Below are 15,074 nucleotides of genomic sequence, written 5' to 3'. Positions count from 1 at the left end.
CTTTGTGATTATATCCCCAAAACTAATACAGGTTTTGTCTGTATCTCGGTTTCCCTGCAAGAATGCATGTTAAAGCTTTCTTATACTCCTGTTACTCAAATCCGCACATTTAAAAACGACATGAAAACATAACAAATTCCAACCTCATACCACTCAGTGTTCTGATCATGTCAGGTATGCCAAACATTATTAATATTAACTCTATCAATAGCAATATAACTGAAAAAACACTGTAAATGGTACTAACAAACCAGCTGTGAACAGCCTCATTACATCTTACCCGTGCAGTTCTTTGCATAGATTGCATCCCCATGGAAGCCATCTGCACATCTTCCACAGTGCCTTCCAGCTGTGTTTCCAATGCATTTCAGACACTCTCCTGTGACCCTGTCACAATAGCCATCTTCAAATGCGTCTACGTTGCCATTACAATCACATGGGACGCAAGACCCCCCCGGCACTGATGGATTCCCATAGTAACCATTGGCACATCTGCAACACAGGACACAGTTTTCAAAGTCACCATTTCCTCTGTCTGACCCCTGAAATGCGTCAGTTCAAGCAAGCAGGCAGTTTTCAAGCCATAATTTAAGCAAAGCACTCAAGAGGCTCTGTCATTTTAAATCAATTTCAACATTACAGTAAATTGCTACTTTACTAACACTGCTACATTACTGTATATAGGCTGAAAATAGGTGCCTGTCCATCAAATTTATCTTTACTCAGCTTGAGTTATTTTGAAACAAAGGTAGGTAAAATAAACTCCCCTTAATTCCCTGAGGTTCTTTTTCCAATAAAATATTAAAGTGAGCCAGAAGTGAAAGTCAAGTTATGAGATAATTGTATGTGTAGTATGGATAATAAATAGAACATTAGTAGTATAGAAAATAGTCTCATATTTTTATTTTCAATTGTATTGCTTAATTTTTAAGTGCATATTTCTATGTGGTAGAGACAGGTAAACAAGGGCTTTAAAGTGTCACTGAAGTCTTGTTTTTTGCCTTATTTTCTTATTCAGCCTTTTCCAGCACTAAATTCTAAGCTGGATGCGGCAGAATAAGTTATTTATAGCAATGAAATTGACCTGCAAAGTTCCACGACTTTGCAATTCATAGATTTTTCTTGCCTGGTAGAGGCAGAGCTTTGCGTAGTAGCTCTGCCTCTACTCCTGTCAATCTCTGCCGATCTCCACCTCTCCCGGTCCCTCTCAGTGAGAAAAGATTGAGAGGAGCGGCGAGAGGCCGAAATCGGTGGAGATTGACTGGAGTAGAGGCAGAGCTACTGCGCAAAGCTCTGCCTCTACCGGGAAGCTGAATGATGCAAGCCCTGGAAGTTTGAAGGGCAATTTTAGAGCAATATATAACTCGTTCTGCCGTGAGGATGTGTCGATTCAGCTTATAATTTAATGTTGAAGAAGGATGAATTAGAAAGTTAAAAAATTAGACTTCAGTATCTCTTTAAAGAGATATTCTACTTTTGTGATAGGATTGCCTTGAATTTCAATGAGTAGTGCAAAAGCCTATTTGGATTTTAATATTATTCAAATGTACTGTATCTTTTCATTTTATTCTGCAGCTTACTATATAATTCCAAAACTGACAGGAAGCTCAGATTTAACTGCTTTGCAACCTTGGTAGGAGTACTCTGTGTGCTCAGTTTTGAGCACTGTTCTCATGATATGATCCAGAATCTCCCAATTTGCTCCAGGAGTGATTGGCTGCACAGGGCAAGGGGCTTTACTGCTAATTTTCAACGCCTGGACTTAGACTCCTTACAAATATAATGTGATTTCCGCCACATTTTTTTCGGGACTGCAATGCGACGCAAACCACGCAGACATCAGAAGTGCAGAGACTGCACTGTTTGATGTCCCCGTGCATGTGTTGTGATTCACTGCGGAATTGCAACGCACGTTGCCAACGAAAATGCATTGCCATTTCAGTTCATTAAAAAGCATGGAATCGCAATCCCATTGTCAAAAATTGCATCGGAATGTAAGTGCCATGCGTTGCGTCAGGACTTCTGTTTCCCAATGTGCTCAAATAGGAAAGGGGCCTAATCCGTTAAGTGACAAACCTTGACACTCCTATTGACCAGATTATGATAGAAGCACAGTGAAAGGACTGTGCTTTATGTACACAAACAGATAAAGTTATCAAACTGAAATAATGTTTGCCGTTAATCCTTTAAATATACAGAGCCAAAGTGCTAATTTTTTTTCTTAAAGTGCCGCTGAAGCAAAAAAACAAAACAAAAACAACTTATTATATAATGAATTATATTTGTAGTACAGATAATAAATAGAACATTAGTTGCAAAAAAAAGTCTCATATTTTTATTTTCAGTTATATAGTTTTTTTTATACAATTGCATCATTCTATCATATTTGCAATTTACAAACTACACTCTGCATTTTAAACTATGAAATAGGGTGGAATACAGCAGCTGGAATACAGCCACCCACTTTTTATACTACTACCTTTTTGTGGAATTTACAATGAAGAGCTATGTTTAAGAGAGCTATAATTTACTGGAGGTACTGACCATTTGGAGGACTGTTTGCTGCCGTCTGAGGGGTACAGAAGGACGGCTAGGTTATAGCAGTACATTCCGCTTTGCACATTGGTGCTGATCACACAAGGACATATTGGCTTTTCCCCCCATGCATGAGTGGATCCATGCTACTGCGCAGATGGCAAGAAGAGGGTCCCAATGTGCAGCAGTGGGGTGGAGGAGGATCGCAGAAGCCTCTGGATCATTTTATTTTACATTTATTTTTCTCACAGGTTTACTTTAATTAAAGTAAAATACCCCCTTAAAGAGACATTGAAGTCTTTTTTACCTTAATTTCTTATCCAGTCAGCATCAGCATTAAATCCTAGGCAGATTCGCCGCATCCCCCAGCAAAACGAGTGATTTATGGCCCAGAAATAGCCCAGAAAAGTTCCACAACTTTGCCGGTCGCAGATTGTGCTGCCCTGGGGAGACAGAGCTTTGCGCTGTAGCTCTGCCTCCTATCCAGTCAATCTCCGCGGATCTCCGCCGTGAAAGAAGACTGAGAGGGGCGAGGAGAGGCAGCGATCAGTGGAGATTGACTAGAGAGGAGGCAGAGCTACGGCACACAGCTCTGCCTCTTACAGGAAGAAGGATGTGAGCCCTGGAACTTTGCAGGGCTATTTCTAAGCCATAAATCACTTGTTTTGCCGAGGATGCGGCAAATCTGCCTAGGATTTAATGCTGATGCTGACTAAATAATAAATTAAGGTAAAAAAAGAGACTTCAGTGTCTTTTTAAGTATATTTACATCATATATTCAGATTCTGTTGCCCCCATTTGTGACAGGCTTACATTATCAACATAGCAATTTGGACAGAAGGATAATTACTTTATAATTACGTTCATGTATGTAGCTATTAAACTCTTTCCACAACAATATAAATATATAACAAGAACAAACAGATCTATACATACTTCTCACAGCGTGTCCCGGTGTATCCAGGTGCACACTGGTCACATATTACATCCTGGTCACCAGTCGCATAACAAGTTGGGCTGAAACTGAAACGAGAAAATATGTCATTTATAGAGTTGGATGTTTACAATAAACATGAGCTAGTGTTAGCATTGAGCAACAGGTATTCCCACGTACATGGAATAAAGGCACCTTAGAATTTGGATGCCAAATAATGCCAACAGTAGAATATCAGTAATGTTACTGATATTTTACTACCACCTTTCTGTCACACTGACTCCCCCCACATCCACTCCTAACTCTAACCTCCCCCCTACATACTTACCTACCTAACATTAACCTTTAGTCACCGCCGCAACTAGCCCTTGTATGCACCGCTATAGCTGCTAATTATACTGTGGTCTATGGCTGTGCCCAAGTCCCCAGGCGTGCCATGCGCCATAATTCCCGCTTCAGGTAAGCATGATAGCATGAACCTGTGATGCTCTGGCCACAAGGAGACTCTCACCTGTTGGAAGCTAGAGTTAGAGGACAGGCACAAGGTTGACAGTCGTGAGGAGTTCCAGCAGTTGGGTCTCCAAAGAAACCTGGAAGGCATTGGTCACAGTGGGGACCGGCAGTGTTGTGCTGGCAACCCTGAGGAATACAAACATAGAATTTAGGCACAATGATTTTCTAGGAGGATAGCTCCATTTAAAACAGTACAACCAAAATAATAAGTCATTGTGTGTTGCATTATACTGCAATGCAAAACAATCCCTTTACATTGTTATTTTACATGGGCAGGGGACTCTCTTTCACTTAGGATTTCCTGATCTCTTTGTTCATTTTACATTGTTTAGTGTTGTATTATAAATATTTCCCTTCTACACAGAAAAAGTTTGTATTATCTAACTGCATGGTACCACTGAAAATGATGGAATATACAGTGGTGTGAAAAACTATTTGCCCCCTTCCTGATTTCTTATTCTTTTGCATGTTTGTCACACTTAAATGTTTCTGCTCATCAAAAACCGTTAACTATTAGTCAAAGATAACATAATTGAACACAAAATGCAGTTTTAAATGATGGTTTTTATTATTTAGTGAGAAAATAAAAACTCCAAATCTACATGGCCCTGTGTGAAAAAGAAATTGCCCCCCTTGTTAAAAAATAACTTAACTGTGGTTTATCACACCTGAGTTCAATTTCTCTAGTCACCCCAGGCCTGATTACTGACACACCTGTTTCAATCAAGAAATAACTTAAAGAGAATCTGTATTGTTAAAATCGCACAAAAGTAAACATACCAGTGCGTTAGGGGACATCTCCTATTACCCTCTGTCACAATTTCGCCGCTCCTCGCCACATTAAAAGTGGTTAAAAACAGATTTAAAAAATGTGTTTATAAACAAACAAAATGGCCACCAAAACAGGAAGTAGGTTGATGTACAGTATGTCTACACATAGAAAATACATCCATACACAAGCAGGCTGTATACAGCCTTCCTTTTGAATCTCAAGAGATCATGTGTGTGTTTCTTTCCCCCTTCAGCTCTCATCCACTGAAGTGTCCGGCTGTTTCTTCCTGCAGAGTACATACAGCTCTGCCTGTATGTAATTCCTCAGTATGTGAAAGCCCAGCCAGCTCAGAGGAGGATTTATCCAGCTTGTAAAAGATAAGAGAGAAGAGAGAAGCTGTCCTAATCTAAATAATACACAGGCAGTGTGCATAGAGGGGCCTGGAGGGGGGAGATGCATCACAGAACCACAACACTGAAGAACTTGGCAGCCTTCCAGACACAGGCTGACAAGTCTGACAAGAGAGAGATAAGTTGATTTATTACAGAGATGGTGATAGTAGAACGTGCTGCAGTAAGCCAGAACACATTAGAATAGCTTTTGGAACTTGTAGGATGATAAAAAACAGGATGCAATTTTTGTTACGGAGTCTCTTTAAATAGGAGCTATCTGACACAGAGAAGTAGACCAAAAGCACCTCAAAAGCTAGACATCATGCCAAGATCCAAAGAAATTCAGGAACAAATGAGAACAAAAGTACTGTAATTGAGATCTATCAGTCTGGTAAAGGTTATAAAGCCATTTCTAAAGCTTTGGGACTCCAGCGAACCACAGTGAGAGCCATTATCCACAAATGGCAAAAACATGGAACAGTGATGAACCTTCCCAGGAGTGGCCGGCTGACCAATATTACCCCAAGAGCGCAGAGAAAACTCATCCGAGAGGCCACAAAAGACCCCAGGACAAGATCTAAAGAACTGCAGGCCTCACTTGCCTCAATTAAGGTCAGTGTTCACGACTCCACCATAAGAAAGAGACTGGGCAAAAATGGACTGCATGGCAGATATCCAAGGTGCAAACCACTTTTAAGCAAAAAGAACATCAAGGCTCGTCTCAATTTTGCTAAAAAACATCTCAATGATTGCCAAGACTTTTGGGAAAATACCTTATGGACTGACGAGACAAAAAGTTGAAGTTTTTGGAAGGTGCATGTCCCGTTACATCTGGCGTAGAAGTAACACAGCATTTCAGCAAAAGAACATCATACCAACAGTAAAATATGGTGGTGGTAGTGTGATGGTCTGGGGTTGTTTTGCTGCTTCAGGACCTGGAAAGCTTGCTGTTATAGATGAAACCATGAATTCTACTATCTACCAAAAAATCCTGAAGGAGAATGTTCGGCCATCTGTTCGTCAACTCAAGCTGAAGCGATCTTGGGTGCTGCAGCAGGACACTGACCCAAAACACACCAGCAAATCCACCTCTGAATGGCTGAAGAAAAACAAAATGAAGACTTTGGAGTGGCCTAGTCAAAGTCCTGACCTGAATCTTATTGAGATGTTGTGGCATGACCTTAAAAAGGCGGTTCATGCTAGAAAACCCTCAAATAAAGCTGAATTACAACCATTCTGCAAAGATGAGTGGGCCAAAATTCCTCCAGAGCGCTGTAAAAGACTTGTTTCAAGTTATCGCAAACGCTTGATTGCAATTATTGCTGCTAAGGGTGGCCCAACCAGTTATTAGGTTCAGGGGGCAATTTCTTTTTCACACAGCTCCATGAAGGTTTTGAGTTTTTTTCCTCACTAAATAATAAAAACCATCATTTAAACCTGCATTTTGTGTTCAATTAGGTTATCTTTGACTAATAGTTAACGGTTATTGATGAGCAGAAACATTTAAGTGTGACAAACATGCAAAAGAATAAGAAATCAGGAAGGGGGCAAATAGTTTTTCACACCACTGTAATAATAAAATCAATATATTTCATAAAGCTAGATAAAATACACAAAATAAAAAACATTTGTGGTTCAGGAACTATTATTATTTTTATCATGGTTAGTGTACCCAGTGGGAAGATAACTTTCTGCTCTGTCTATCTACTTCACTGGAATAGACGAGATAAAGATAACAACAACAAAACACTAATGCTGGGAACACACAATACATTTTTCCCACTTGATTCTCCGCTCGATCATTTTTTCCACTCGATTCTCTTAGCTTCCGCTTGTTTTTCTTATCTTTTTTCCATTCACTTCTATGAGAAATCGAGCGGTAAAACGATCGAGAGGAATATCAGACATGACGGAATTTATCAATCGAACGCATCTATCGAACAGAAAAACGCAACGTGTGTACCTAGCATAAGAGAGTGCCATAGAGTTAGAATCTCTCTCAGGTTTTGTTTTTCTTATTGCCACACACCATACAATCAAAAGATCCAGTTTTTCACCATTTCGTTAATTTTGATCGCTTGTCCCAAAAAATCGAGAGCTTTTTCTTGTTTTTGATCGATAAATCAGATTGAATTTCCCATTGGGTTGTTTTTTTTTTTTTTTTGGGGGGGGGGGGGGGGGGTATATTGGACATTTTGCAAATTTCAGAACAACTTTATCAAGAATTGTATGGTGTGATAGAATGTCAGTTACTTGATGTACAGTCCCAATCAATTTTTCCTGAGCTTTAAATTATTTTATTCATGATTGGGGAAAAATGTAACATAGGTATTTTTTTGGGGGGGTCAAAAATTCGGCTTTTATGCGAGTATATACGGTAACCATCTCAAAATATATAAACAAAGGTTTGATTTCTGATCATGTCTGCTTATGATAGCGGTTATAAATGCTCTACATTAATCTGACATTTTAATAAATCCACATCTCTCTATAATCTATACAATGGATTACACAAATTAGCACACTCAGAATATGGACAGACTCAATGGAAACCTTTTCTTAAGGTGGCTACTTTCAGAATGTCACCATCCTATACTAGAGAAACACCACATTGCAGTAGGCTGTGACTTGATATAAACCCTGCTGAAAAATCTCACTTACATAGCAGACTCCATGGATGTCACATTCTGTTGCATGGCCATTGCATTCACATGGCTGACAGATTCCTCCAAAAAGGGTTCCACCAACTCTGTAGTATCCAGGGATGCAGGACTAGGAAGAAAACATTTACATGAGAACCATCTTACAATATGCATGTGTATTTAAACAGCTGTAGCTTTCAATGTTTCCCAGTGAGAATTCTTTCATTTCTGTACTCTTCTCCATCCTCTGCCCTTACCTTTACCTCAGGGCAGCTTTTATTTATGGTAGTTCAGAACTTGAAATGCTGCAGAGTTGTTATGAAGTACACAATACTGTATTTGCGTAGTGAATGCTGCTGCACTATTCCACTATAAATCTTTTCAGAGCTCTACGTCTTTTCTTGTTTACTGGAACACCCATAACATGCTTATCTGACCACACAGTTACATGTAAGGTGACTGACAACACAAAGGGTTATCCAAGTCAAGCGCAAGTGCCATGGAAGAGAACAATTAACCTATTACATTTACTTATCAGCAACTAAACACCCACCACTGAATGGACTATTTCCACCTAGAAAATGATGAGTGCTTCCTCACTCTGTGCTTTTTGATGAGTTGGCTACCTATTCTCCATGTGCAGTTCTCTGCTCTTCTCAAAAGACTGAGAACACAGGGCTGCTGTCTTATCTGTACACACAGAGAACAGACAGCATGACCCATCAGAAGGGAAGGAGGCTGCAGTTAGAGGCTGAGCATGATAAAGCATTACTCAATATGTGTTGCAGTTGGCTAAACTTTCCAGTTCAGTTACTAGGAATGAGAAGCTTTTATAGTGCTTAACGTGTCCCATTAACTCTACAGGAAAGCCCGAAAAAAAGTGTGGCCCTCTCCCGAAAGGAGTCCCACGCTCACTCGGACATTGAGTGCAACTCTGAAACTAAAGCGTGAAATCGCCAAAGCAGAGAGAACATGGTCCCTGAAACAAAGGGATGACACAGTGCCCTCCTTTTATAGAGTTCCTTCTCCACCTCTGGTGGGTATTCTTTTGAACAAATCCCCATGGCTAATGAGGTGCCTAGTCATAGGAACATATGTTTATAGTGTGATGTGATGTGATCTGCTCCAAATTTAGAATGATCACTCCAGCTAATGTATAGGGGTCTCCTGAGATCCCATACAAACTGGTCCAGTGTTTGTCCTATATGGCAGAGCTGTGTCTCCCATGGCCCAGACATGTCTTTAAACAGCATTAAAGTTGGCAGCAGGTTAAAAATAGAGCAGAAGGGCTTGAAGAGGATGGACCCTCTCCAGACAATCTTCAAACAAGCTGAAGATTGCAATGCAAAACAGTGGAAAGTCTTCTATCAAGAAGACAGGAGCCAAACAGCTGTGAAGACTACTTATGAAGACAGGGATCCAGAGACAAACCCAAAATACTTCAATATAAAATATTACAACCCCTTGTATAATGTATTCACTCCTAACATTTGCATACTATGCTAATGTGAATAGGGTCTCGTGAGCCAAGGGGACCATGTTGCTGCTCCGTTCCAGAGGCCACACCACCTCTGCTGTGAGCTGAGGAGCTTTGTCACCCCTTCATTTTGGAACAAGCCTTGGTCCCTCTGCAGGTGGGCATAGGAGTCTTTCAACATAGCCCTACTTTGTGTTGTTTATGAATGCTAGCTATGTGCACATTTTAAAAATCGTTAAGTTAGCCATGCAAGACAGTGATAAAGCTTTGATCAATCACTTGTTAAATTAAAATGGAGATAACTGATGTGCAGTTTTCACATACACATTAATTTATGACAAAAATTAGACTAGTAACTCAAAATTGTTAGTGGATACTGAGGTAAACTGAAGACATGAAAATCCTTAATAGAAATTAGATAAAACCATGTCACAACATCAATCACCACCGTTTTCTATGTTCAGTCAGGTTCTAGTTATATACTAATTACTTACTTATAAATACCCATAAGCAATAGGGATGAACAAAGCATTCTTCTAATATGCTCATTAGACCCACCTGATCCATTTAACCACCGTCGGTGGTTTTCTGGTCATCACTTAACAACTATGGTTTTTAGAAATCAGGCCAACTTATTTCTGAACCAACAATGTTTTGATGTACTAATAATGTATGTCAGGACTGCTGAACAGTAAAACAGAGCTTGCTCCCCAAAATGCAAAAAATAAATATTGTAAATAAAGCAGCACAGCAAATACTGTGCATTGCTAATGTATTCTGTATGGTTCCCAGTGGCCTATTAGACTCAGTGGTCTAATAAAAAGAACTAAAGGAAGCAAGAACAACTCTGACTCACAGGGCCTCCACCCATGTCCCTCTCCCAATGTTCCAGTGACCAAAGTGGCAGTGTGGATCCACTCTGAAGAGGTTCTGCAATGCTAGTTCACTTGTGTCACATTAACAGCAGGGGAGAGAAAAGATCATTGAAGTACCACAGACACTCAGGCACATTACAGGAGAGGTAAGCATCGTGTGTTTCTCTTCAGTTAAATTTGACTAAGTTAATCCATTACCTCACAAGATGTGCCAGCATAGCCTGGAGGACATTCGCAATGTTCCACCTGTACAGCAGGCAAGAGGTCAATCACATTTGGTGTGGCTGTGTCGAGTGTTACTGAGCTCAACCTAAAACACAGCAAAATGATCGTATAAACAGCATTCCTTCATAATGCCAAGTAATTAAAGTACATCATTTTCAGAACAAAAACATTTTAAAAGGGGAACCTGTGAGAGGCTTATAAATGTTGCCATATTTATTTCCTTTTGAATGAAACCACTTGCCTGGCAGTCCTGCTGAACTCTTTTGTGTAGTGTCTGAATCACACACCAAGAAACAAGCACGTGGCTAATCTTGTCAGATTTTTGTCAGAAACTTCTGATCCACATGCTTGTTCAGGGTCTATGGCTAAAAGTATTAGAGGCAGAGGATCTGCAGGACTGCAAGGCAACTGATATTGTATAAAATTAAATAAATATGTCAGCCTCCATATTCCTCTCACTTCAAAAGAAGGCAGCAGACAGGATACTGCAGGTCCTGATTTTTCTCACTCAAGGCAGTCTTTATTGCCAGTGTCAGTCAAGTTTAATCTAACGCGTGTAAGTAGCTTTATTGTTTATAGCAGCCCTATTTCCATGGATGGATATTTACCTCCCATCTACAAACAGAACTGATAAAAAGAGATCTTTCCTGACTAGAATGGCTTTAGATAACAGACAGAGCTCAGTTTGAAGACAAGAAAATGCAAGAGAAAGAAGTGAACAAACTAGAACAGGGTACCGCATCTTTCTTAATTTATTAAACTAATGTGTGTTAATCTCATGTGTAAATTGGTATAATATCACAGCCTCCTCACTTCTATGACGTGGCTGTGTGCACATATCAGCTTGATTGCAGACAATGAGCTTTCTAAAGTGTTGAGTATGCTATACAGCTATCACTCCATATGGCATGGGATCAACCCACTAAACTCAGCAAACTCTGTGCCTTTCAGCATTACAAGGAGAAATCTTGTAAAGGATGATCCCAAATTCTCCCCCACTGTGGCAATGCATTGTGCCCAGGTGTCAAAGTGACCTGTCTACATGGTATGAATTAACAGCACAGGTCTAAAAGCCTTTCCTTGAGTCACACATTTTGGCAGCAGTTGAAAAGCTGTCCAGAACCACTTGGTAGAATCAAATTTAAAAATATCAGGCATGTGTACTTTTTACATGTAATTTTGCACATTGGCGTTAATGTGCAAAATTCATGCAAATGGTACTGAGTAAAAAATTGATAAAACACATACTGTAAAGTCCAACTAAGTTCAAAACTGAGCAAGGGACATTTTATTAGCTATTATGGTTATAAGAGAACATTGGAAAACTAGTTAGGAGCTTAATTCATGATACATAAGACATTTTTGAAGTTAAGGTATTTTGGAACTGCAGGTCGTACTAATAATTACTCTAATCAACATTACTCTGAAAATTAGCCTTATTCAATATTGAATTTATCTGAGTTTTAACACACTGACAACTTTTTTGAATCAACCGCCCAATGCAGTAACCACAGCCATTCCTTCAAGAAGCACACAGACACAGTGTTCCATTTATCTGAAGTAGGTGTCAGCAACAGGCTTGCTTTCAGTAAGTAAAGGTCTCACATAAATGTCCTGTATTTTCTATGTGTACTTTACTGTTAATAAAATCATAGTCCTGTATTGGAGAAGGTGGAAAATTATTGGTTAGCATGGAGGAAAAATTACTTTCTGCATAAATGTCCGAGTGGAATTTAAGGCAAGATTTAGGCAAAATCAGGCATCTAGCTACAGGGCTGGCGCTCTCACAGGGCCAAACAGGACAATTGCCCAAGGCCTCAGAGCCGACTTCCAGGTCCCCCAAATATGAATAGTGGTCCCCCGGGCCTCTGTAGAGTATGCAAAGAAGAGCGCACTCACCTGTCCACCCATCACGCTTCTCCTTCATTCTCCAAGCCTTTGTCTTCATCCTCACAATGCGCCTCTGCTCTGTGACCCAGCAGCATGTGTGATGACGTAGATGCGAGTAGGTAGATGTTGCTGGGTCATAGAGATGAGGCACACTGCCTGGAGTCAGCCAGCTCTTGGGCTCTGGAGAAGAGCCTCATGGTAGTTAGAACCGGCCCTATCTATTTAGTGCAATTTAAAGCCAAGTCTATCAAGAATACTCAATTCCATGTCCATTTGAAAATGGCGCCTGGAAAAAAGGGCACCTGGTGTAGCCCATATATGCCAAATTCGGCTACAAAGGGCGCCTGGTGTAGACTATATATACTAAATTCGTCTACAAAGGGCATCTGGTGTAGCCCTTATATACTAAATTCGGCAACAAAGGGCGCCTGGTGTAGACTATATATACTAAATTCGTCTATAAAGGGCATCTGGTGTAGCCCTTATATACTAAATTCGGCTACAAAGGGCGCCTGGTGTAAACTATATATACTAAATTCGGCTACAAAGGGCATCTGGTGTAGCCCATATGCCAAATTCGGCAACAAAGGGTGCCTGGTGTAGCCAATATATGCCAAATTCGGCAACACATGGCGCCTGATATAAGCAAATTGTCAAATTTCCTTCCTGCAGCATCATAGCAACAACTTATCCTATAGAACTTAGTGCTGGAGTGGGCAAATATCCAGTGAAAAGGAGAAGGTGATGCTCACCTACACCTTAAATTACTTTTCAGAAGGAAATACAAATAAAAATACAGCTTTCCATAGTCCAATATGCAACATCAAATTCTTCTTAACTGTTCTTTACCTCCATTTACACAACAAACTGGCATTACTCAAACCACAAAAGTATTTTTCTATAACACAACATTGACATTTCATTATTACCTAGTGACTGCATTTCTAGCTGCATTGTAAGTAGCTCTTATCCACAGGCGATTAAAATTAGCAAGGACAGTCATTAGTCCATCCCGATCCACAGGTCTCTTTGTATAGAAGTCCAGGAAGTTTTCAGGAAGAAGCTTTATTTCCGCTGTGTGCTGTTCTTTTGGCTTAAGGAGTAAACCATCAGTCTTTGTACCAATAGTATTGCCGCTTCCCTAAAAAAAAAAAAAAAAAATGCAACAAATTTCAGTAATCATAATTATATAATATTTCTGAAAACAAAATCGGTCTTTGTTGTACCAAACACTTACTTTGTACCTATGAATGAGCACTGTATAGACACAATACTGGCTGTCTTGTTCAAAAGATTGGGACAGAGAAATGACGAGTGGTGGTCAATAGGGATGGTCAATGAGGTACAAATAATTCCAAGTTGATACAGGATTATGCAAATTGTGTATGGAAATGTATTCAGCTTCACAATGGGCCAATGGAATTTTACCTTAGAAGAATCTGATTGGCCTGTTTTCAAGTTGCATAACTTTGCACACAAAATTTGCATGATCATGCATCAGCTCAGTAATATTTGTATCTCGCTGACCATCCCTCATGGCCAAGAAACAGAGAAGCAGGAAATAAGGAACAATAGTGTAATCTGTCATGTCAGCTTAGTAAATGACATTCAGGGGCATCTCTACTGATGGTAGATTTTCACCCAAGATGGTCACAGATAATTGTTTTGGCCAAGGAAATTTAGACTACTTGTAAAATGTCATTGTAATAAAAATGTAAGCGTGGAGATTCAGAGTTAAGACTGCCCATGTATGACAGAGCCTCTTTAAAACACATCTAAAATGAAACGAATATAAAGGCTGCCATGATGATTTCTCAGCCGATTGCCTGGCTGTTTTGTTGATCTAATCTATGAGTTGTTTGTAAGTTACACATCTGCAATAATAATACAGTCAGGGGAGCCATAGTGGACATAGAAAACCTCATCTTCATATTTAATTTGAGTCAGAAGACTTCAGACAAAGAGGATCAGCAAAACAGCCAGGCAATTATAAGAGTCAACAACTTCACTTTCCATAATTCTCTCACCTCCAGTAACTTTTAATTAAAGAAGTGATTAATGCTAAAGCCCTAGCTTAGACTTGCAGTTTTTAATGCATATTGTGTGTAGAACATATCAGGATTACTAGTTTAATGTATACAGTATTGTGTAAAATATATCATAATTATTTATAATGCACATTGCGCAGAATACTCTATATCATAATTTTCTATGTACAAAGTTGTGTGCATTACATAAACTCTTTTTGCATTATTATTTTTTTTTAGTACTTGACTTGCTGGGTTTGTAATGGTGACCTTCTGTGCGAATGTCAGAAACAGCTTGGTTAGACTGTACAGCAATGTATGTTCTGTCCAAACACTAGTGCTATGGCGGCACCCAGCTTTAAAGAGAACCCGAGGTGGGTTTGAAGAATATTATCTGCATACAGAGGCTGGATCTGCCTATACAGCCCAGCCTCTGTTATCCCAAACCCCCCCTAAGGTCCCCCTGCACTCTGCAATCCCTCATAAATTACAGCCGTGCTGCTGACAAACAGCTTGTCAGAGCTGGCTGTGTTTATCTCTATAGTGTCAGTCTGCTGCTCTCCCCGCCTCCTGCAGAACTCCGGTCCCTGCCTGCATCCCTTCCCTCCCTGCTGATTGGAGGGAAGGGACGGGGGCAGGGACCGGAGCTATGCAGGAGGCGGGGGAGCAGCCGAGACTGACACTACAGATGTAAACACAGCCTCACAGCACGTCTGTGACTAATGAGGGATTGCAGAGTGCAGGGGGACCTTAGTGGGGTTTGGGATAGCAACAGAGGCTGGGCTGTATAGG

At 40.1% G+C, this 15,074-nt stretch overlaps 1 protein-coding gene across 1 annotated transcript in view; it reads right to left on the bottom strand.

Moving 5' to 3' along the window:
* The window catches only part of LAMA1 (laminin subunit alpha 1), a 245,818-nt gene that overhangs the window by 123,618 nt on the left and 107,126 nt on the right, over window positions 1-15,074 (bottom strand). Inside the window, exons 14-19 of the mRNA XM_068237202.1 lie at window positions 13,185-13,396; window positions 10,339-10,450; window positions 7,808-7,918; window positions 3,981-4,108; window positions 3,472-3,558; window positions 281-492 (exon numbers count right to left, since the gene is read on the bottom strand). Coding sequence (XP_068093303.1) covers window positions 281-492; window positions 3,472-3,558; window positions 3,981-4,108; window positions 7,808-7,918; window positions 10,339-10,450; window positions 13,185-13,396 — 862 coding nt within the window. The remainder of the gene's footprint in view (window positions 1-280; window positions 493-3,471; window positions 3,559-3,980; window positions 4,109-7,807; window positions 7,919-10,338; window positions 10,451-13,184; window positions 13,397-15,074) is intronic.

The sequence above is a fragment of the Hyperolius riggenbachi genome, chromosome 5 (assembly GCF_040937935.1).
Source record: "Hyperolius riggenbachi isolate aHypRig1 chromosome 5, aHypRig1.pri, whole genome shotgun sequence".
In the NCBI taxonomy this organism is placed as follows: domain Eukaryota; kingdom Metazoa; phylum Chordata; class Amphibia; order Anura; family Hyperoliidae; genus Hyperolius; species Hyperolius riggenbachi.
This window is presented reverse-complemented; position numbering and strand designations above follow the sequence as displayed.